General features: G+C 43.4%; 2 protein-coding genes across 5 annotated transcripts in view; both read left to right on the top strand.

Moving 5' to 3' along the window:
* The window catches only part of FAM91A1 (family with sequence similarity 91 member A1), a 90973-nt gene extending 77775 nt beyond the window's left edge, over positions 1-13198 (top strand). For 3 of the 4 annotated variants that reach the window (XM_056522696.1, XM_056522698.1, XM_056522697.1), the window contains exons 22-24: positions 1474-1597; positions 6737-6806; positions 12528-13197. In XM_056522696.1, coding sequence (XP_056378671.1) covers positions 1474-1597; positions 6737-6806; positions 12528-12719 — 386 coding nt within the window. In that variant the 3' untranslated portion in view covers positions 12720-13197. Of the gene's footprint in view, positions 1-1473; positions 1598-6736; positions 6807-12527 lie in introns of all 4 variants that reach the window. The other variant, XM_056522695.1, reaches the window with a different exon arrangement.
* A 4249-nt stretch (positions 13199-17447) lies between these two features.
* DERL1 (derlin 1) overlaps positions 17448-24478 on the top strand; it is a 31454-nt gene continuing 24423 nt past the window's right edge. Inside the window, exon 1 of the mRNA XM_056518644.1 lies at positions 17448-17719. Within this exon, the coding sequence (XP_056374619.1) occupies positions 17567-17719 (153 nt within the window). The 5' untranslated portion in view covers positions 17448-17566. The remainder of the gene's footprint in view (positions 17720-24478) is intronic.

The raw sequence follows: 24478 nt of genomic DNA, 5'->3' as shown, positions 1-24478 counted from the left end.
TGCATCTTATACGGTTTTGTCCGTTTTTTTTACCCGTAGCCAAAACTGTAGTCTACCACGTTTTTTGGTCCGGGTGAAAAACTGTATTAAACGGTATACATTTTTTTTTTTTTTAACATGGGAGTCAATGGGATCAGTACAGAACTGTATGTTTCACTATACAGTTTTTGAGTTTGCACAGTTTTTTTTTTCTTGGAATTTCAATCAAACAAGTGAAACTTTATTAAAAATGGAGTGAAAATTTAAAAACGTATACATTTTTTTTTCTTAAAAACGGATGCAACCGGACATCATTTTTCAAACCGTATATGGGTTCAAATTCGTACACACGTTTTGATACAGTTTAGTCCGGTTTTGAGGAATCAGGTTTTCATCACAAACCTGATACGGGAACGTTGTGTGCGTGCACCCTAACTAAGCGTGTAAAGCCACCAAATCACAGCCCAAAATATAAGGAACAACACAAATAGAGAAACACAACCGCACATCCACCATTTTTATTTTGATCTGATTGCTTCTCAGCATCATTTCAAAAATGGACAGGTTGTTAGTATACATTTTTGATCAAAAAGTACAAGCCCACTCGCCACGTCAAGGCCACCTATTTAGAGTGGGTCCCTAACCTGACACAGGCGTAGTGCTGGGCGGCGACCACCGCCTCCGAATGGTGCGGCCCAAAGCCAGGGGCTTGTTCGGGCAGCAGTGGGGCTGCCTGGCCACTGTCTGTTCCCCCTATGGGCATGGTGTCTCTGAGGCAGTGGTACGCCAGTGTTAGGTTAGGGACTCACTAGGGACTGACTAGGTGGCCTTGACGTGACGAGTGGGCTTGTACTTTCTAATCAAAATGTATACTAACAACCGAGAAGAAAGTAGGTCAAAATACAAATGGCGGATGTGCGGCTGTGTTTCTCTATTTGTGTTGTGCCAAAATATAAGGTGTTGATAGTATAGGGTCCCAATGTAAGTTAGGGCACCGCTGGAAAACATACAGCAGATATACAAGGGATAGAAAAATAACAGAGCACAGGAAGCGACAAGACAAAGCGCAGTAAAGTGAATACAAAAAGTAATTACCCAGTGGAATAAAGTGATTCATTGTTAGAACTTGATCTACGTACGCCTGCTTTGGATAAAATATAAGGGGTGGCGGACTGTTGCTGCACCATGATGGCTATCCGACAGGCGCGGTCAGTGCACCCATGACATCAGGGGCGGGTAGTAGGGTTACATACCTGTTCCTATTTGAATTTAGTTTTGCGTGTGGTCACCTTGAGACAGTGTTTCCCAACCAGGGTGCCTCCAGCTGTTGCGAAACTACAACTCCCAGCATGCCCGGACAGCCTTCGGCTGTCCGGGCATGCTGGGAGTTGTAGTTTCGCAACAGCTGGAGGCACCCTGGTTGGGAAACACTGCCTTGAGATCACCATGGTATAAAGAGAATGCACTCACTTCCTTCTTCTACATTTGTTACAGCACCAGCTGTCGAGAAGGACTGGGTGCCCCTTGAACTTTGCTATGGAATCCCGCTCTTCAGCTCCGAGCTCAACCAGACTGTGTGCAAAAAAATCGCTGCCCATGGACTATGTGGAAAAGAGAGGTGATCACTTACAGAGCCGCCATCACTGTGATTAAAGCCTTAAAGGGTACCTCTCATCAAAAAAACTTTTGATATATTATAGATTAATGTATGCAGAATAACTTTACAATTGCATGTTATTAAAAAAATATGCTTCTTTCTATTTAATTTTCCACTTTGAAGAAATGACCACTAGGGGTCTCCCTACCAGTCCTGGCAGCAAGCATTTCAGACTCATGCTGGAGTCCTAAACACTACGAGCTGCCAGTCTGCTTTGTTCACAAAGGAGAACACTCAGAGCTGCCAGCCTGCTTTGTTCACAGCCTGTTTGGCTGTGAACAAAGCAGGCTGGCAGCTCTGAGTGTTTAGGACTCCAGCATGAGTCAAAAATGCTTGGTGACAGGACTGATCGGGAAAAATACAATAGAAAGAAGCATATTTTTCATTAACATGCTATTGGAAAGTTATTCAACATTCATTAATCTAAAATAAATCAAAAGTTTATTTGATGACAGGTACCCTTTAACATCCACAGACGTAAATGTACGTCCTGGTTTGGCGGTACTTCGCGCACCGCGACATACATTTACGTCCTGTGCATCGGAGCGGTGCTCGAGTCATACATGGCAAGTTCCGGCTGCTATCAGCCGGGAACCCGCCGGTAATGGCCGACATTCGCGATCGTCCGCCATTAACCCCTCAGATGCCGTGATCAGTACAGATCACGGCATCTGCGGCAATGCGCGTGTTAAAATAGATGATCGGATCGCCCGCAGCGCTGCCGCAGCGATCCGATCATCTGTAATGGTGGACGGAGGTCCCCTCACCTGCCTCCGTCCGTCTCCTGGCGTCTCCTGCTCTGATCTGAGATCGAGCAGACCAGAAGATCGCCGATAATACTGATCATTAGCACTGAACAGTATTAGCAATCAAACGATTGCTATAGATAGTCCCCTATGGGGACATAAAAAGTGTAAAAAATAAAAGTTGAAAAATGTAAAAATTAAAAAAAGTTACCGTGCTGACAACTTATGCCCTATCTAAAGGACAGGGGATAAGTTGCCTGATCGCGCAGGGTCCCGCCGCTGGGGACCCCCGCAATCTCGCACGCATCACCCCTCTCTCATCAGGCCCCGGAACGATGACTGCCGATCATGGGGCTGGAGTATAGTGACGTCACGGCTCCTCCTCCATGTGATGTCTTGCTCCGCCCCCTCAATGTAAGTCTATGGCAGGGGGCGAGAGAGCTGTCCCGCCCCTGCCATAGACTTGCATGGAGGGGGCGGAGCGTGACGTCCCACGGGGGCGGAGCTGTGACGCCATGATCACCGGCCCCGTCATCAGACCCGGAGCGGATGTTCGCTCCGTGGCCTGATGAGAGCGGGGTGCCGAGATTGCGGGGGTCCCCAGCGGCGGTCCCCCTTTAAAATTGTCAGTTTTTCCCATTTAACCCCAAAAAAGCGTAATTTTTTTTTCCAAACTATCAAAATATAATGTTAATTATCCCGTATGGTAAACGTAAACATTTTTTTAAAAGTCCAAAAATGCAACTTTTTTGTCACATTTTATGCCAAAAACAATTTATAAACAAAATTATCTAAAAGTTTTTAAATATGCAAATCTTTTTTAAGCGGTATAAAAGTATCTCGCCATGGGTATCATTTTAATCGTATTGACCCACAGAATAAAGAACACATGTCATTTTTACCGTAAATTGTACGGCGTGAAAACGAAACCCAACAAAATGTGCAAAATTGTGGTTTTCATTTAAATTTCCTCCCTAAAATTTTATTAGGTTTGCCGTACATTTTATGGTAAAATTAGAGGTTTCATTACAAAGTAAAATTGGTCACGGAAAAAAACAAGCCCTTATATGGGTCTGTAGATGGAAATATAAAAGAGTTATGGATTTTAAAAGGCGGGGAGGAAAAAACGAAAATGCAAAAATAAAATTGGCCTGGTCCTTAAGGTGAAAATGGGCTTGGTCCATAAGGAGTTAAAGGGGTACACTGGTGGAAAAAAAAAAATTCTATATATTTTTAATTTTTTTTTTTAAATCAACTGGTGCCATAAAGTTAAACAGATTTGTAAATTACTTCAATAAAAAAAAATCTTAATCCTTCCAGTACTTATTAGCTGCTGAATACTACAGAGGAAATTATTTTCTTTTTGGAACACAGAGCTCTCTGCTGACATCACGAACACAGTGCTCTCTGCTGACATCATGACCACAGTGCTCTCTGCTGACACCTCTGTCCATTTTAAGAACTGTCCAGAGTAGAAGAAAATCCCCATAGCAAACATATGCTGCTCTGGACAGTTCCTAAAATGGACAGAGATGTCAGCAGAGAGCACTGTGGTCTTGATGTCAGCAGAGAGCACTGTGTTCCAAAAAGAAAATAATTTCCTCTGTAGTATTCAGCAGCTAATAAGTACTGGAAGGATTAAGATTTTTTAATAGAAGTCATTTACAATTCTGTTTAACTTTCTGGCACCAGTTGATTAAAAAAAAAAAAGGTTTTCCAGTGGAGTACCCCTTTAACACTTCTCAGTTATGGATTCCTTCCCTGCCAAATAATAGAACTATTGGCACAATCTGCATCATAGTAAATACTCATATACACACATAACCGATACTAGAGGAGTATGATTATTTAATGGGATCTACTACCCAAAGCAAGACCAGTATATGGAGGATAAATGCTATATTAGATACCAATATACCCCCAGACCGCGACCCTGTGACCTTTATAGTGTTAATAGGGGTCTATCGGGTGATAAACTCCCTAATAAGATTTTAAAGGAAATGTTACAAGTCCTTTCCACTCTCCTTAACGATTTGCAGCATCTTTTCTGTTTTTACAATAACTCTGCATTGGACCATCCTCTGATATTCCTCCTGGAAATTTAGGAATATAATAGCTGTGGGTGACCATTTCTCTAGATAACAGGATCTTAAAGGGGTACTCCGCCCCTAGACATCTTATCCCCTATCCAAAGGATAGGAGATAAGATGTTTGATCTCAGGGGTACTGACGCTGGGGACCCCCCGTAATCTCGGTGCAGCCCCCGGCATTCCGAGACGGGGATGTGATGTCACACCATGCCCCCTCCATTCATGTGTATGGGAGGAGGCATGGCGACCGTCACACCCCCTTCCATAGACATGAATGGAGGGCGTGGCCTGATGTCACCAGGGGGCGTGGCCATGATGTCTTGGAGCCAGTGCCCGGCACAGAATGCCGGGGGCTGCACAGGGATCGCGGGGGTCCCCAGCGATGGGACCACTGGGTTCATACATCTTATCCCCTATCCTTTTGGATAGGGAATAAGATGTATAAACCTGGAATACCCCTTTAATGTGTCCAGTCAATGTACCAGTGTTAGGCTACACACACATGCTCCGGTCTAGGGAATGGAAAACTTGATGATTTGTGCAGAACCGGAGGACTGTCTTAAGTATATGGGGACCTCCCCACTTTTCCTGAAGGAGCGAGCATGTTGGATTTCAACTGCTGGAATAGGTTGAAAGATTCTCTTTAAAATATACATATACAGTGACCCCTCGACTTACGATGGCCCCGACATACGATCATTTCAACATACGATTCTTTTGTATGTCGGGGCCATCACATAAACGGCTATTGGGCAGTGCAGACTGCTTCAGCTGCCACCGAATAGCCTCTTACGGTTCCCCGTGTGGTCCGCTGATGATCACTTACCTGTCCTCAGGGCTCTGGCGCATCCTCTTCAGGATCCCCTCCATCGTCGGTGCTCTCCATCGTCGTCATCACGTCGCTGCGCACGCCGTCCCGTCATCCAATAGGAGCGGTGTGCGTAACGACGGAGAGCGAGGATGCCGGGGGAGCAGAGGCCTTGCCGGAGCGTCGGGAATGCAGCAAAAGCGATGGAAGGCGACATCCAGGGCAGCGGTGACGGTCCGGAGCGGCAGGGACAGGTGAGTACAACTTCCTCTCACAGTGGTCTTCAACCTGCGGACCTCCAGATGTTGCAAAAGTACAACTCCCAGCATGCCCGGACAGGACAGCTGTTGGCTGTTTGGGCATGCTGGGTGTTGTAGTTTTGCAATATCTGGAGGTCCGCAGGTTGTAGATCACTGTCCTATACTTTACATTGCACGGATCCCTCAACATGCGATGGTTTCAACAAACGATGGTCCATTTGGAACGGATTACCATCATATGTTGAGGGACCACTGTATATATAGATCTGTCTCTTCTCCAGCTCAATTGACTCCTATAGGGACAATTGTCATATAACAGCATCAGATGAAACATTCTGCTGTTCTGTTACATATGGAACGTGTGTCTCTGTCTGTGATCATACAGGAATCTAGATGTATACAGTGGTGCCTCAACATACGATGGTAATCTGTTCCAAATGGACCATCGTTTGTGGAAACCATCGTATGTTGAGGGATCCGTGCAATGTAAAGTATAGTAAAGTGGTCTACAACCTGCGGACCTCCAGATGTTGCAAAACTACAACACCCAGCATGCCCGGACAGCGATCGGCTGTCCGGGCATGCTGAGAATTGTAGTTTTGCAACATCTGGAGGTCCACAGGTTGAAGACCACTGGTATTAGAGGTAATACTCCCGTGCCTCCGCCACTCCGACCTTCACCGCTGCCCTGGATGTCGCCTTCCATCGCTGTCACCGCGTTCCCGAGGTGTCCCCGACGCTCCGGCAAGGCCTCTGCTTCCCCGGCATCCTCGCTCTCCGCCGCCGCCAATCACATTGTTACGCATGCCGCTCCTATTGGATGATGGGACGGCGTGCGCAGCGACGTGATGACGACAATGGAGAGCGCCGACTATGCAGGGATCCCGAAGAGGACGCTCCGGAGCCCCGAGGACAGGTAAGTGATCGTCAGCGGACCACACGGGGCACCGTAAACGGCTATCCGGTGGCAGCTGAAACAGTCTGCGCTGCCGGATAGCCGTTTATGCGATGGCCCCGACATACAAAAGCATCGTATGTTGATGCTGCCTTCAACATGTGATGGCCTCTGAGAGGAAATGATCGTAGGTCGGGGGGGTCACTGTATTCAGGACCCAATCTATATGAATGGATATTCGGACCTGTGAAAGCCAATGCTTATTAACCATTGATTGTCTCTTGTTACTGTCCTCCTGCAGCCTTCAACATCTCCTCCACTCCAGCCGGAAGCTTTCCCTTCAGGTTCTCAGCTTTGTTCAATCATTCCAGGTAAATATATAACTATGCACTGACACCTTCAAATGTTCCATCCCTGTGTGTCTATACCCTGTCTATAATCTTGTCATAACACCATGAGTTTGGTGGCTTTAAAGCAGTGGTTCTCAACCTTTTTTGCGACTGTACCCCCATAGGATGAAATTATGTCCGCGGACAAAATAAGTAATAAATTGTTCCATTTTCCCTATTTCACCCCCAAAAAGTTTTTTTTTAAAATTTAAAAATGTATATACATATTTGGTATCGCCGCGTGCGTAAATATCCGAACTATTAAAATATAATGTTAATGATACCGTACGGTGAATAGCGTGAACGTAAAAAAAAAAAAAGTCCAAAATTGCTGCTTTTTTATAACATTTTATTCCCAAAAAAATTGATAAAAAAATGTATTCAAAGTTTTATATAAGCGAATATGGTATCAATAAAAAGTACAGATCACAGTGCAAAAAATTAGCCCTCATACCGCCGCTTATACGGAAAAATTAAAAAGTTATAGGTCTTCAAAATAGGGGGATTTTAAACGTACTAATTTGGTTTGCAATTTTCTTTTTAACTCAAGGGTAATAGAAAAGTATGTTATCATGGGTATCATTTTAATCGTATTGACCCAAAGAATAAAGAACACACGTCATTTTTACCGTAAATTGTACGGCGTGAAAACGAAACCTTCCAAAATTAGCAAAATTGCCATTTTCTTTTACATTTCCCCACACAAATAGTATTTTTTTGGTTGCGCCATACATTTTATGGTAAAGTGAGTGATGGCAGCATTACAACGGACAACTGGTCGCGCAAAAAACAAGCCCTCATACTAGTCTGTGGATGAAAATATAAAAGAGTTATGATTTCTTGAAGGAGAGGAGGAAAAAACGAAAACGTAAAAATAAAATTGTCTGAGTCCTTAAGGCCCAAATGGGCTGAGTCCTTAAGGGGTTAAAGAGTTACTTCGCTTCCCAGCGTCCGGACGCTGTGTGCCGGCTTCCGTGTTCACGAAAATGAAGAACATAGCCCTCACCCTTTAGCGATGCAAAACGAGGATCCTTTATTTGAAAGTCATAGGTGCAGATTACAGGCAGGGACGGGGGAATAAAACAACAAGGAGCGCAGAGGTGAGCGCATGTTTTTATTCCCCCGTTTCCTCATTTTGCATCGCTAAAGGGGGGGGTACTTCATTTTTCCTTTCTACTATATTTTTCCAAATTACACCTATGGTCAAATTGGCGCATAAATACCGCCCTATAGCATTGTTTTCGCTCCTGCCGTCTCTATAGCAGCCATCCCCAGCCCACGACCCGGCTCCACAGGATGTAATTATACTGGGGTTCGCCCTAAGTACAGCAGCTATAATGCACAGTTACGAACGGCAGGGGGAGATGGATTTGGGGGAGGGGTGTTTATGAGCAAAACCAGCGCTATATTGATGTATTTATGGTCCGATTTGAACATAGGTGTAATTTTGAAAAATAACTATGGTACAACGTGCGACACACAGTCATTTATTTATCTATTTTTATTAAACATTGCAGTTATGCTTTAGAGAACAGGGTTGCTTTCTTCCAGAAACAGCCCCACACCTGACCTCAGGTTGTGTGGGGTATTACAACTTTGCTAAAGAGATAAATGCCAGCTCACTGCACGGATCCGCCCGGACCAGGTGCGTGACGTCAGGAAACAAGAGAAAGATGATCCAGCAAAGTAATGCAGATTCCAGCTTTATTATGCGTAAATGCAGTACATCATATGGCAGATGGTGACGGAAATTCTGGACGCGTTTCGAACGGCAAAGCCGTTCGAAACGCGTCCAGAATTTCCTTCACCATCTGCCATATGATGTACTGCTTTTACGTATAATAAAGCTGGAATCTGCATTACTTTTCTGGATCATTTTTTGTTTCATTACAACTTTGCTCCATTAACTTAAAGGGGTACTTTTTTATTTATTTATTTTTTTTTTAAATGAACTGGTGCGAGAAAGTTAAACAGATTTGTAAATTACTTCTATTAAAAAATCTTTATCCTTCCAGTATTTTTTTGTGGCTGTATGCTACAGAGGAAATTCTTTCCTTTTTGAATTTCTTTTTTGTCTTGTCCACAGTGCTCTCTGCTGACACCTCTGTCCGTGTCAGGGACTGTCCAGAGCAGCATAGGTTTGACATGAGGATTTTTCTCCTGCTCTGGACAGTTCCTGATACGGGCATCTGGTGTCAGCAGAGAGCACTGTGGACAAGACAAAAAAGAAATTCAAAAAGCAAAGAATTTCCGCTGTATCATACAGCCGCTAAAAAATACTGGAAGGATAAAGATTTTTTAATAGAAGTCATTTACAAATCTGTTTAACTTTCTGGCACCAGTTGATTTAACCACTTAAGGACTATGGGCGTACCTGTACGCCCTGAGCCCGATCCCGGTGTTTAAAACGGACGGGGTCACGCCGGGACCCCGCATCACACCGGGTCGGTCCCGGCTGCTATTCATAGCCGGGACCCTGGGCTAACAGTGCGCGGCACCGATCGTTGTGCCGCGCGCTATTAACCCTTCAGACACGGCGATCAAAGTTGACTGCCGCATCTGAAAATGAAAGTAAACGCTTCCCGGCAGCTCAGTCGGGCTGATCGGGACATCGCAATAAAATCGCAATGTTCCGATCAGCTGGGACGCAGGCAGAGGTCTCCTTACCTGTCTCCCCGGCGTCCGATCGGGGTTTGATTGCTCCAAGCCTGAGCTACAGGCTTGAGCAATCGAGCCCCTATCTCACTGATCCGTGCAAAGCTATGGCTTTGTAGGGATCAGCATAAGATATCAGTGTGTGCAGTGTTATAGGTCCCTATGGGATAATAATGATCAGTATAAAAGATCAGTGTGTGCAGTGTTATAGGTCCCTATGGGAGCTATAACACTGCAAAAAAAAGTTTTAAAAAAGTTAACAAAGGTCATTTAACCCCTCCCCTAATAAAAGTTTGAATCACCCCCCTTTTCCCATAAAAAAGAAACAAAAAACTGTGTAAATACAAATAAAAATGTGTTATTGCTGCGTGCGGAAATGTCCGAACTATAAAAATATATCGTTAATTAAACCGCACGGTCAATGGTGTATGCGAAAAAAAATTCCAAAGTCCAACATAGCGTATTTTTGGTCACTTTTTGTATCATGAAAAAATGAATAAAAAGCGATCAAAAAGTCCGACCAATACAAAAATGGTACCGATAAAAACTTCAGAACACGGCGTATAAAATGAGCCCTCATACCGGCCCGTATGCGGAAAAATAAAAAAGTTATAGGGGTTAGAAGATGAGAATTTTTAACATATAAATTTTCCTTCATGTAGTTATGATTTTTTTCCGAAGTACGACAATATCCAACCTATATAAGTAGGGTATCATTTTATGGACCTACAGAATAAAGATAAGGTGTTATTTTTACCGAAAAATGCACTGTGTAGAAACGGAAGCCCCCAAAATTTACAAAATGAAATTTTTTCTTAAATTTTGTCGCACAATGAATTTTTTTTCCCGTTTCGCCGTGGATTTTTGGGTAAAATGACTGTCACTGCAAAGTAGAATTGGTGGCGCAAAAAATGAGCCATCATATGGAATTTTATGTGCAAAATTGAAAGCGTTATGATTTTTAGAAGGTGATGAGGAAAAAATTTAAGTGCAAAAACGGAAAATGGATATTCTAACGTACATTAGTAATTTAAAATTTTAATCGTTACTGTCATTCGTAAGAAAATGTAAAAAAAAAAATGCTTAAATCAGTGTAGTAATGTGCCCTAAGACCTGTATGCATAATAATATGCATGTGTTAATATGTAAAATACCTTTTAATATATGTATATCTATGATAGTCTTCTGAATTCCTCTCAGAGGCTGGGGGTGTTTCCCTTGGAGTATGATGAGCTCCTCTCCCTTGTCATGAGATCTGCACAAACGTTTTTACACTTGGACAGCTTTGCATAAATGCATGCTTTATATATCTCGAATGCAGCCATGTGAAACGTGCAAGGACAGAAGAAGAAAATGCCAAAAAAAATTAAGATTTTCACAGCTTTGTGACCAAAGTGCATGCTTTTTTAACCCTAAAGCAGTCATGTGAACCTATATGGTGCATATACACAAGAAATAAGTTCTTAAAATGACCAAATAGAAACTATTTTGCACATAAACAATAGTTTAGCACCCTGTATTGCTTGTAAGCATGTGAATGCTTCTCCTGAAGAGGCTGCAATGTGTCTGCATCTTGTCTGGATCTCACAGGTATTCTCCTCACACAGTTGACAGCTGGATTATACACTGTACTGAGGGATCAGAGGAGAGAGAACCCCCCCCCCCCCCCCTTCAGAATCTCTGTCAATTTCTTTAGTGTTAGGACCAAGGACCCCTAGTTACCGGGGTTCATTTTGAAAATTTAAGAGTGGCCATGTTTTTAAACATTTATTTCACATGTTTAGTAATGACATTTTTTAAATTAAGTATATTAGAAAAATGCGTAGTTTTTAAGGAATTATTGAATGGAAAAAAGTTGTTTCTAACGACAGTAACGCTTTAAGTCTATGGTGACGGAAGTAACCTCATTTATTTATATATGTTATTGCTACTGAGCATTTTTCGGGGAGTACAAAAAAATCTCCTTGCAGCCATGAACCCAATAGTCATTTTGTGTAAACATTCGGGCCGTAAATACCTTATCAGAGAGGCCATTTCCCTTGTCTCAGTGGCGCTAAAATTTTACGGCGCTGCCTCTGCGCTGTTACAGTTACCTATAAGACAAAGCGGGAGGCTCCGGCTTATATGGCGTTTTAAAAGTTGCTGGGTCTGGGGAATTTGACCGCTCCTTCAAAATATTTACTTTTAATTTGAAAGCATATCATTTACACAAATGGCTATCATGCTCATGGCTGCAGGGTTACGTTTTGAAAACGTCCCATCATGCTGATTTATGGTGTATTTTGACACTTCCACTTTGCTTCTAATTTCTGCACAGAAATTCCAAATGTTAAAGGGGTATTCCGGCTTTATACCTCTTATCCCCTATGACTTCACAAGGGGGCGTAGCCGTGAGGTCACGTCCCTGTCTCGGAGGCAGTGCCCGGCACAGAACCACGGGGTCCCCAGCGGCGGGACCCCAGCAATCATACATCTTATCCCCTATCCTTCTAGATGGGGATAAGATGTATAAATCTGGAATACCCCTTTAGGGTTTATTCACACGTACAGTATTCTGCGCAGATTTGATGCGCAGGATTTCAAGCTGTGTTCATTCAGTTTACATTGAGATCTGCAGCAGAAAATCCTTTGGATAGGGGATAAGATGTGTAAAGCCGGAATACCCCTTTAAGTCTGCAGCAAATTCACCACATGCTCATGAAACATAGCAACCAGGATGACTTTATATGGGGCTTACACACCTTGGTTTGTGCAGCCAGATCTGGCAGGAGAATTTGGAAACCGCCGGCTGCAGGATCCCTTTCATATCCCATTGAATTCAATGAACCGAATGGGGTCAGCTAGTGATTCCGGTTGGGTCATTTACTGACCTTATCTGACTTTTGATCTGGACGGAATACCACAGCTGACCACTGTTTTCAGTCCAGGTCAGAAAATGAGCCGACCGGCGTCACTAACGCACATCTTCTCTGACTCTGTAACCTCCCATAGTGAAAGCTGCTCTGGTTGAATGTACATTTCGCTGACTCTCTTGCTTATCTCTCATAGGAAAGCAACTTTGCAGGTGAACACATGCCGGAGACCAGCACATCGAGCATGCTGGCACAGCCAGGCCCGGCGGACGTCGGAGTGCCTCTGCCGTCAAAGAATGTAATATTTCAAGATGGCGTTCTGTCTGAGTGGAACGGTCGGGCGCGGGTCTCCGCTCACCACGTGCACATAGCAAGCGAGCAGGCTTGACACGGAGCATGCCACCCAGCTTACCCAAGGATCTCCTGCCCTGTCTGTGTTAGTATTTATTGCTGCTGTGTGGGTTATGTTTAGCAGCGTAGAGTCTGTGGCCGGTCACTCTTGTGTCCTCTGACAAATATCCTGCATTTCTTCTACATTCCTAGAATGCCTGTTGTAGATTTAGGGGCAAACATAGCAAGAAATGATCAAAAGACACCTTCAGTAATGTTTTTTAAAAAAAGATCAAGAACCTGCAACAAATATGTACAATGGCAATTTGTCCGTGGTTGCTGCCATTGGAAGGGCACGGTCCCTCCACCACAACTCAATTCTCTATTTCCCGAAAGGTTCTCGAACTTTTTGAAAAAACTTTTTTGGAAAGTAAAAACCACTTGGTTCAGGAGATGCCACTTTATTAAAGGGGTATTCCAGGAAAAAACTTTTTTTTTTATATATCAACTGGCTCCAGAAAGTTAAACAGATTTGTAAATTACTTCTATTAAAAAATCTTAATCCTTTCAGTACTTATGACCTTCTGAAGTTAAGGTTGTTCTTTTCTGTCTAAGTGCTCTCTGATGACACGTGTCTCGGGGAAACGCCCAGTTTAGAAGAGGTTTGCTGTGGGGATTTGCTTCTAAACTGGGCGTTTCCCGAGACACGTGTCATCAGAGAGGATTTAGACAGAAAAGAACAACCTTAACTTCAGAAGCTCATAAGTACTGAAAGGATTAAGATTTTTTAATAGAAGTAATTTACAAATCTGTTTAACTTTCTGGAGCCAGTTGATATATAAAAAGTTTTTTTCCTGGATAACCCCTTTAAGGACCAAAAAAAATTATTTTTTTATGCCCCCCCCAATATTTTTTTTTTTTTGTCCAGTTCTAAAGGAAGATTTTGTGAAAATCTGAACTTGTTATTTTATTGAAGGTGCAAAAAGTTCAGAAGGAAAATAATCTCTGCACGCAAAAAATAATAATAAAAAAAAAAAACCCTCAGCATTGCTAGTAATATTTTTAGGCATTTGAAGGCAAAAAAAAAAAACCTTCCAGTGTATATTAAATCTATGTGACAAATTGTCTTATTTTGTAATTTTATTACCAGTATTTGTGAGATTCCTCTTCCTCCCCTCCATACGGTTTTCTGTATAATACGACCCCTTCCATAAGTGGAGGCGAGTGGCCGAGAATCACATTACACAAAAGCCACATTCTTTTTATTAAATAATGTTGTAAATCTAAAAAAAAAAAAGGTGTAATAGTTTATTAAATTGACCCTGTATAAAGGAAGAGCGTTGTTTATGTGTTTTGTAAAATCCCACTTACAGTGGAGCCTCATGTGTTAGCCAGAAAGTAGAAAAACCCAGCATTGAGACCTACATTACAGGCACCGTGAGAATTGTGCAATACTTCACTTCTCCTGCGGGGGTGCTGTAGGATAATGAACAGATGTTAAAGGTACCTGTCATATCACAGAAAACAAATAATGCTTCTATAGGTTACTCACTAGGTCATGCAGATTCTTTACCTGTCTTTTTATGTGTCTAATTTCTGTATTTGCCTCACAAATCCATCTGTTCTGCTGCTCACTCATTCTGAAATTCACTGCTCACGAACAGGTGTGTCAGAGTCAAGCACTGAGCCCAACCTCACTTACCATGCATTCACTTCCTCCCTGAGTCTGCTGTGCGTCATCCAACCACTGCAGGCTGCTCCATAACCCCCTCCTCTCTGTTTTCATGCTGCAGTCTGATAGGACAGGAGTGAGCACAGAGGAGTTCTAGTCCTGCCCTCACTTATTGGACTTTGTCCCGGCCTGTGCTTCAGTTGTGACAGTGGTGCTGGAGTCGGACAGGATTATGTTTTGGATGGTATGGGGACCCCCTAGTGGGGGTTCTTCTAAGCCATGTTTTCTATACAAAAGAGAACATTTTTTTAGCAGTATATTAGAAAGGTTAATGTTTTGCCAAGATGTACAACATATAAAAGGTTTTTTATTCTGACAGTGCACATTTAAAGGGGTTCTCCACTATAAGGTGATTTTAGTACATACCTGGCAGGCAGTAATGGACATGCTTAGGAAGGATCTGCGCTTGTAGCTTGTCTTGGGGATAAATGGCTATGCTGTGAGATTACCATAACGCTGTGCCTAGCTTTTTGTGAACTGGTATTTCCTGTTTGACTTTTCTTGTTTTGACTACAAATCCCATAATTCCATTTTCCTCCCTCCCACACATCAGCCACCCACCCATTGAAACATAAATGAGCTGCATCCATTCAAAAGACCTGTGGTTTTCAATCAGGGTGCCTAGAGCTGTTGCATTAGTTGCAGATTGATCTCTCTCCCACCAAGCGATCGCTCCACCCATTGAAGCAGACAGGCTCCCTGTCATCAGCTGACTAGTGATGTCAGGTCTCGGCCGCATTGCAAGCTGGGAAAAATCTGAGACAACAGTCATTTTGTATGCTGGTAAAAATAAATATTGGGGTGAAAATCACAGAAGAATTGTGAGAAAACCATCACACACAGGTACAGACACTATATTATGGACTTTACAGCCCCTGTAGCATAGCCAAATGAAAAACATTCCTGGAATACCCCTTTAAGGTCTCTTGCAGATTACAGCTGATCGCTCCCAACAGTGGGTGTTCTGTAAGCAGCCAAAATAAAACCGCATCCTGAATCTCCATCCAGCCTCAAAATGTAACCAAGGTAAAGTCACTGAAACACAAGAGAAAGAGAGGGCGCTTCCTCGTGTATTATATTATTGCCCCCCCAAAAAAGACCAATTAGCATGTGAGAGTGTGCATAAGGATGGCACAACTCTAGTCAACAAATCATGGGGTAGTTAAAGGGGTACTGAACCCCTAGACATCTTATCCCCTGTACAAAGGATAGGGGATAAGATGTCTGATAGCGGGGTCCCGCTGCTGGGACCCGCTGCTGGGACCCCCGCAATCTCTGTGCCGCACTCTGCGGCGAGTTAGCGGTTCGCCATCTCTAACACCTGACTGATGCCCGGAGTTGGGGTTTTGGGAGTAGCCCACTAGGGCATCTAGCATATAGCTATATATTGTGTGGCTGCTATTAGGCTTTACCCGGGGAGGTACATTTCTCTATCGGTACCCTCAAGATACACAGATTTTAAAGGGGGGAATCTCATAGACTTGTTGGTATACATAGGGGTCATACCTGCACTACTATATATATTTGTTATATTCTGTTAACACTAATGGCACAAAAACCAAGGTGCATTGGTGCAGGACCCTATTGCTATTTAAATGGGTACTCTGCTGGAAAACTTATTATTATTTTTTTTTTTTAAATCAACTGGTGCCAGAAAGTTATACAGATTTGTAAATTATTTCCTATAAAAAAAAAACGTAATCCTCCTAGTACTTATAAGCTTCTCCGTATGCTCCAGAGGAAATTGTTTTATTTTTGAATTTCCTTTCTGTCTGACCACAGTGGTCTCTGCTGACACCTCTGTCCATTTTAGGAACTGTCCAGAGTAGGAGAAAATCCCCATAGCAAACATATCCTGATCTGGACAGTTCCTGACATGGACAGAGGGGTCAGCAGAGAGCACTGTGGTCAGACAGAAAATAAATTCAAAAAAGAAAAGAACTTCCTGTTGAGCATACAGCAGCTGATAGGTACTGGAAGGATTAAGATTTTTTTTTTAATAGAAGTCATCCACACATCTGTTTAACTTTCTGTCATTAGTTGATTTAAAAAAAAGGTTATCCAGTGGAGTACCCCTTTTATTGATTTACTAATTTTACCCCACTTTATCCCTTTTTGGTCCCTTTACTGTCCCTTAGATGTAGTCCCCTGATGAATACACTGTTACAAGTGCAGTAAACACGTAGGGAGGTCAGGGACCATAAGGCATATTTTTAAGGACAGGTTCCAGTGTGGGGCAAACAACATCTAGCCAAGAAGGCAGAAATAGGGGTAGGTCGAGGGATATTTAGTCCCCCACCCTATACCCGGTTCTATGAGCCCCTGTCTCCGCCATTGGTTATATTATTTACACTGTATGGGGTAGATTTATCAAAAGGAAAAGTTGCTGAGTTGCCCATAGCAACCAATCAGATCGCTTCTTTCATTTTTCAGAGGCCTTTTCAAAAATGAAAGAAGCGATCTGATTGGTTGCTATGGGCAACTTTTCCTCTGGACAGGTTTTGATAAATCTCCCCCCTATATACACCTATTTCACCACAGTTATATGTATATACACTTTTGTTTCATTTGGGTCTGTTTTGAGTAAAAGTTCCGGTTTAAGTTTGCTTATCCTCAATAGGTATTACCAATAAATAAATTTAAAGATCACCGCGCAAAACTACAACTCCCAGCATGTCCGGACAGCCTTTGGCTGTCCGGGCATGCTGGGAGTTGTAGTTTTGCAACTGCTGAGGAGTAGCTGCCCCTAGCAACCAGATTGCAGCTTTCATAAAAAAAAAAAAAAAAAAAAAAGCCTCTGAATAAATGAAAGCTGGAATCTGATAGGTTGCTATGGGAATCTGCTTCTCAACATTGAGAATTTGAGCAGCAGACAATGATTAAAAACTACAACTCCCGGCACGCCCCGGGACGTAACAATAACGCGCCGCAGAGCAAACGTGACCTACGTGGCTCGTCATAACGTCACGTGATTCGCTTACTCCAAGTTCACCGCGTGACAGCCACGCCCCCCTTTGATGCTCCCACCAGAAACATCCTGTGTGGGCGGGGCCTGATGAAAACAGGTGACCGGAAGCGGTGGTGACGTAGCCGGATAATCGAATTCTGAGCGGACACGTCAGTTTTGGGCGCAGGTGCCGGGTCCCGGTGTCGCCGCTGCCGCTGTTCTCATCATGTCGGACCTCGGGGACTGGTTCCGGAGCATCCCGCTCATTACCCGGTACTGGTTCGCCAGCTCCATTGCTGTGCCCTTATTTGGCAAGCTGGGCCTTATTAACCCCATGTACCTGATCCTGTGGCCGGAGTACTTCCTGCACAAGTTCCAGGTGAGGCCTCCGCAGCCTGTTGTGTACACACACACGTATATAGACAGAATGCAGTGGAAACTACAATTCCCAGCATGCCTTAGCAGTCACAGGACACAACCATTATCCCATACTGCTTAGGGGGGCACACCCCCTTATGTTAGTACTGCCCGGAGATGGTAACATCACTGTATGGTAGTGAGGGGAATTTGACACCCTTGTTCCCAAGTCACATGACTTCATTTACCCCCTTAGTCTTCCCATATAAGTTTTTGCCTCTGTCTTTTTTGCTGACCTGTACTGGGTCACTGCGCGACTGCGTCATGTGACTCAATGTAAGGCACCGCCCCCTAAGGCCCACGGAACACACAGCAACAACCAGTCACATTGTATTTTAGGTTCTACAACCCTCAGCATAGGGTCTGTGACAGCTTAAAGGGGTACTCCGGTAAAAAGCTTTTTTTTTCTCTTAAATCAACTGGTGGCAGAAAGTTAAACATATTTGTAAATTACTTCTATTAAAAAATCTTAATCCTTCCAATACTTATTAGCTGCTGAATGCTACAGAGGAAATTCCTTTCTTTTTGGAACACTGATGACATTACGAGGACAGTGCTCTCTGCTGACATCTCTGTCCATTTTAGCAACCGTGCATAGCAGATGTATGCTAAAGGAGAGCATGGTGGCTCAGTGGTTAGCACTGCTGCCTTGCAGCGCTGGTGCCTTGGGTTCAAATCCCACTAAGGACAACAATAAATAAAGCATTATTATTATAACGTCAGCAGAGAGAACTGTGCTCGTGATGTCATCAGAGAGCATTCCAAAAAGAAAAGAATTTCCTCTGTAGTATTAAGCAGCTAATAAGTACAGTAAGGATTAAGATTTTTTTAATAGAAGTAATTTACAAATATGTTTAACTTTCTGCCACCAGTTGATTTAAAAGAAAAAAGGTTTTCACCGGAGTACCCCTTTAAAGCGTACCTGTCAGATCCAACAAAAACATTTTTATACATATATATATCAGTACCTAATCCTGACCATGTACATCTAATTTTTATGTGTCTAGCACCTTTATTTTTTTTTCATTACACTTTTAATTTAGCTCACTAGTCTAAATTCCTCTCAAAGGGAGGGGGCGTGGCCTCACTGTGCAGGTCTCCGCCCCCTCCCTCAGTATGCTGTCTGCTCACATCTCCCTTAGCGTTATCAAAACTACAACTCCCAGCATGTCCTCACTGACTGTAGCGGGACACAAGCTGACAGTGGGAGGATTTTTCCTCTAGCTGTGAGCCCTGTGCTCACAGCTGTCAATCAAGGAAGTGTGTCCATGACATAGGTGATGACTCATGGACACAGCAGGACTGGTATGTGTCCAAGCAGGCAGGGGGGGGGGCAGTTGTTTGACTGGATTTATCAGTATGAAATACGGAACATTTTCTAATGAAAGCAATTGCAAAACCTATTGGTTATAAATGCTTTACAACATATCAAAACTTGTTGTATCTGACCGTGCCCATTTAAGGCAGTGGTCTCCAAACTGGTGACCTCCAGCTGAAAAACCACAACTCCCACCATGCTAGGAGTTGTTGTTTTGCAACAGATGGAGGCCCGCAGTTTTGAGACCGCTGCTTTTGAAACTCTTTTGCACAATAAGAACACTTAGGTGTGTGTATTTAGGTTTTTTTCCACTTTATTTTTCTTTATTTCCCCTAGGAGACTTGACCATGGGATCAGTGAGACTAGAGATGAGCGAACTTACAGTAAATTCGATTCGTCACGAACTTCTCGGCTCGGCAGTTGATGGCTTATCCTGCGTAAATTAGTTCAGCTTTCCGGTTCTCCAGTGGGCTGGAAAAGGTGGATACAGTCCTAGGAGACTCTTTCCTAGGATTGTATCCACCTTTTCCAGCCCACCGGAGCACCTGAAGGCTGAACTAATTTACCCAGGATAAGTCATCAACTGCCGAGCCGAGAAGTTCGTGACGAATCAAATTTACTGTAAGTTCGCTCATCTCTAAGTGAGACAATAACCTGCAGTACTTGGTTCCAGGTGTAGAGAGATAGGAGACCTGAGGTTATGACAATCCTTCTGCCTCCTGCAATCTCATCTCATGTAAGGGGTTAGCAGGGTGATGGTGGGGGGCCCCCCCCCCTACTTCTGTCTTAACTGCTTAGATCAGTGTCTCTCAAGCAGTGTGCCTCCAGCTGTTGCAAAACTATAACGCCCAGTATGCTGGGAGTTGTACTCTTGCAACAGCTGGAGACACACTGGGAAAAAGACCAAGACGCTGAAGTTGCTGTTACCTTTGGAATCTAAGGCAGTACTTCCCAACCAGGGTGCCTCCAGCTGTTGCAAAACTACAACTCCCAGCATGCCCGGACAGCCAACGGCTGTCCGGGCATGCTGGGAGTTGTAGTTTTGCAACAGCTGGAGGCACCCTGGTTGGGAAGCACAAATCTAAGGAGTTAAAGGGGTACTCCAGTGGAAAACTTATTTATTTATTTTTTAACAGATTTGTAAATTACTTCTATTTAAAAAAAATCTTAATCCTTCTAGTACTTATTAGCTGCTGAATACTACAGAGGAAATACTTTTCTTTTTGGAACCCAGATCTCTCTCCTGACATCATGACCACAGTGCTCTCTGCTGACACCTCTGTCCATTTTAAGAACCGTCCAGATTAGGAGAAAATCCCCATAGCAAACATATATATATATATATATATATATACTGCTCTGGTCTGGACAGTTCCTAAAATGGGCAGAGATGTCAACAGAGAGCACTGTTCTCGTGATGTCAGCAGAGAGCACTGTGTTCCGAAAAGAAAATAATTTCCTCTGTAGTTTTCAGCAGCTAATAAGTACTGGAAGGATTAAGATTTTTTTTTTTTTTTTTTTAGAAGTAATTTACAAATCTGTTGATTTAAAAAAAAAAAAAAAAAAACACTGGAGTACCCCTTTAAATGGCCACACACGGGCAGCAGCAGTGTACGTAGTGCCAGCTACCTGATCACCAGCCAGCAGGTAAATGAGCTCCTACATAGCCGCCCTATGAGCCTCTCTTCTTATACTATCCCCCGCTCCTCCTAGTCCTCGTGTAAGCAGGTGGCACCATATAAGTAGGAATCGCCCGTTATCGCCCTTTTGTTCATCTGAAACCGGCCGCCCGGGCATTTACATGTCAGGAAGCAGATGCATAACCTGAAACTGATACACAGGGACGTTACTGCAGCACCTGCGTTACTTTTTACTTCACTCCATACGGCTCCCCAGGGGGGCCACAGAGCAGCAGGTGATCGGGCCCTTACTGTACAATTACCAATGCGATGAAGAATAGTGACTCGTGCTTTCTTTAAAGAGACACCATCGCCTCAAAGTGACAGAGAAATAATAAGAAATGAACATTTAGGATTATAAATACTGTGGGAGATCAAGGGGCACTATTGTGGCATAGATGACCAGGACTGTAGGGCAACAGCACTTCTGTATGTCACTGCGGGAGAACGGGGTCCTAGGCATGCGAGTCAGGCAGTGCTGGGAACCAGAGAACTTAAAGGGGTACTCCGGTGGAAAACTTTTTTTTTTTTTTTTTTTTAATCAACTGGTGCCAGAAAGTTAAACAGATTTGTAAATTACTTCTATTAAAAAATCTTAATCCTTCCAGTACTTATTAGTAGAGATGAGCGAATTTACAGTAAATTTGATTCGTCACGAACTTCTCGGCTCGGCAGTTGACTTTTCCTGCATAAATTAGTTCAGATTTCAGGTGCTCCCGTGGGCTGGAAAAGGTGGATACAGTCCTAGGAGACTCTTTCCTAGGACTGTATCCACCTTTTCCAGCCCCCCGGAGAACCTGAAAGCTGAACTAATTAATGCAGGATAATTCATCAACTGCTGAGCCGAGAAGTTCGTGACAAATCGAATTTACTGTAAATTCGCTCATCTCTACTTATTAGCTGCTGTAAACTACAGAGAAAATTATTTTCTTTTTGGAACACAGTGCTCTCTGCTGACATCATGAGCACAGTGCTCTCTGCTGACATCTCTGTCCATTTTAAGAACTGTCCAGAGTAGAAGAAAATCCCAATAGCAAACATATGCTGCTCTGGACAGTTCCCAAAATGGACAGAGATGTCAGCAGAGAGCACTGTGCTCGTGATGTCAGCAGTGAGCTCTGTGTTCCAAAAAGAAAAGAATTTCCTCTTTTTTAATAGAAGTTATTTACAAATTTGTTAAGGTTTCTGGCACCAGTTGATTTAAAAAAAAAAAAAAAAAAAAAAAAAAAAAAAAACGTTTTCACCGGAGTACCCCTTTAAAGTCACAATCTTGTAAACTCAAAGAGAAAAGCGGTTACCCGCACTCACCGCTTCCACGGATGTCTCCGGTCTCAGACGCGCTACAGGGCGCTCAGAGGCGACTGCCAGTTGGTTTCGCGCTGATTGCGCTTCTTCCGGCCTCGTATCAATCATTGCGCTGTGCACATAATAAATAAAGGAAGTTTCGATCATGTGATTACTTCAACTACATATAGGGATGAGGGACAAAAAGCAAAAGAAAGCTAAACACAAAAATAGCTGGTGAAGACCAAAACCTCGGTAGTGACTATAGGTGGGATTCTAATGGACAAAGTAGATCTATACAACTGGCAGAAGGACGATCATAGAATCACTAATCCTTAAAGGAGGGAGGACATTTCTATTCTGTCATTGAGACCTATGGGTCCCAGCGCTTACGTGCGCAAAATCCAGCAGGTAACAATAGGTTGTCACATCCATATCCTTCTTGTCTTATTACTTCTACATCTTCAAATTTGAGATCTTGTGTTGCCGCCGTGCACTTCCTATGTAGAAATATTGACCATCATATAGAATAAAGTATACCACATACGTGGTCAGACACGTGATCAGTTCTCTGATTGCAGAATCGTACCCTCCTAGTCTTCCTTTACTCATGCAGCTGTTAGATTTGCGTTGTGGACAGATTCCACATTTATTACCCTTGGGGAGATCTTGTGTTAACCAATTGCTGATAGCTCTCGCTTGTGTTTCTCCGCTTTTTTTTTCTTCTCTTTTTTTCATGTTCAGCAACTCTCCTATAGTTCCGGTTCTTCCTAGAGATGACGATGGGGCCCCTTGATGTGACCTCTTCCAAACTAACCTGATACTCCCCTCACTAGTAATACCATGGCTGTTCTTTCCACCAGCCTGAATTATGGACTGATGGAACAATGCAATTATACATCATTCGAAGTAGACCTCTTTAAAGCAATAAGGAAGATCAATCTACACAATTTTTTTGCGACCAATCCTGCCTGTTCTCAAATCATAGCAGAACACACTACTCCATTTAGTATAGGCCCCTAGGGTTCTGCCCGGTGAAGACTTTCACTCAAGCAGAAATAGCCAGCACTATGATGTTTTGCTGACTTGGCGGCTGGAGAACCACCCAGCAAAGTGGTGTCAATGGCTGAAGGGTTTTCTGGTGGAAGAACTCCTCATTTAATCCCCTACTTGTGGCAGGGAGCCCAATTGATTTATTTCAGAGAGCAGTGGCTAAAGAGATTAAAGCCTTAATGTATCCCAGAAGCAGTGATAACCTGTCCCAAAGTGAGAAGAAAGGGTTAGACTGGCTGGTTGAACACTGAGCTTGTAGTGTCAAGGGCCGATAAAGGGGGCAGCATAGTGTTGTGGTCCGTAGACCAGCATACCACTGAAGCGATGCGCCAACTCAGAGAGAGGACCGTATACGAACCATTGAAATCAGACCCAAGAGGAAGATAATGGACCAACTATGGACTTTTTTGAGAAGCAAAGTGGAAGTCGGAGAAATTGATTTTAAATTGGCAGAACGCCTTATGCCCACCCACCCCACAAGACCGAAGTGGTATCTGCTCCCTAAAGTCCATAAAGCAGTGACCCCCCCCCCCCCTCCTTGCCGACCTATTGTGGCCGTGAGGGGGGAGTGTCACCGAACTCCTATCCAAATACGTGGATTGGTCTCTCAGGCCTCTCCTCCCTGAGATGCCTACTTACTTGAAGGACACTGGGGACGTGTTGAGATTTGTCGAAGACTTACTATGGCAGGAAACCTACTCGATAGCGTCCGTGGACGTCGAGAGCCTGTACACCCACATCCCTCATGATGCTGGTGTACAGGCTTTACGGACGATGATGAAAACCATGTACAAAACCTTCGAGTTAATATGTGAAGCCCTGAAATTCATCTTGACACACAACACCCTCTCTTTCGAATCAGTGTGGTACAATCGGCTAACCGGGACTGCCATGCACAGTCCCACTTCTTGTTCATATGCAAATTTGTTTTTATCAGCATTTGAATCTGACTATATATACAGTGAAACTAACCCGTATGTAAAATATAACAAGGCATATATGAGGTATGTGGCTGACATACTCATAATATGGGATGGAGGAGAGGAAAAAAGTTTTGCGGGTTTTGTCAGGCATCTTAACAGAGAGAACCGCATGAACGTGACCTTCACAAGTCAATTTGGAGGACAATCTCTGGAGTTTCTTGATTTGATTCTATATGTTAAGGAAGTAACACTGTATACTAAGGGACACAGGAAGAACGTAGCCAAAAATTCAATCCTGCACTATGGGAACTCTCATCCTACACAAGTAAAAAATGGCGTACCGTTCAGCGTCTGAAGAGGAACAACAGTGAAGAGTCTACCTTTATCGTACAAGCCGAAGCCATGGCTTCAAGGGTAAGAGGAGGCTACCCACAACAAGTGGTAGGAGCATTGTGCAAAATAAA

Source organism: Hyla sarda, chromosome 5 (assembly GCF_029499605.1).
Source record: "Hyla sarda isolate aHylSar1 chromosome 5, aHylSar1.hap1, whole genome shotgun sequence".
In the NCBI taxonomy this organism is placed as follows: domain Eukaryota; kingdom Metazoa; phylum Chordata; class Amphibia; order Anura; family Hylidae; genus Hyla; species Hyla sarda.
The sequence above is the reverse complement of the archived record's forward strand: the minus strand, read 5'-3'. Positions and strand labels throughout refer to the sequence as shown.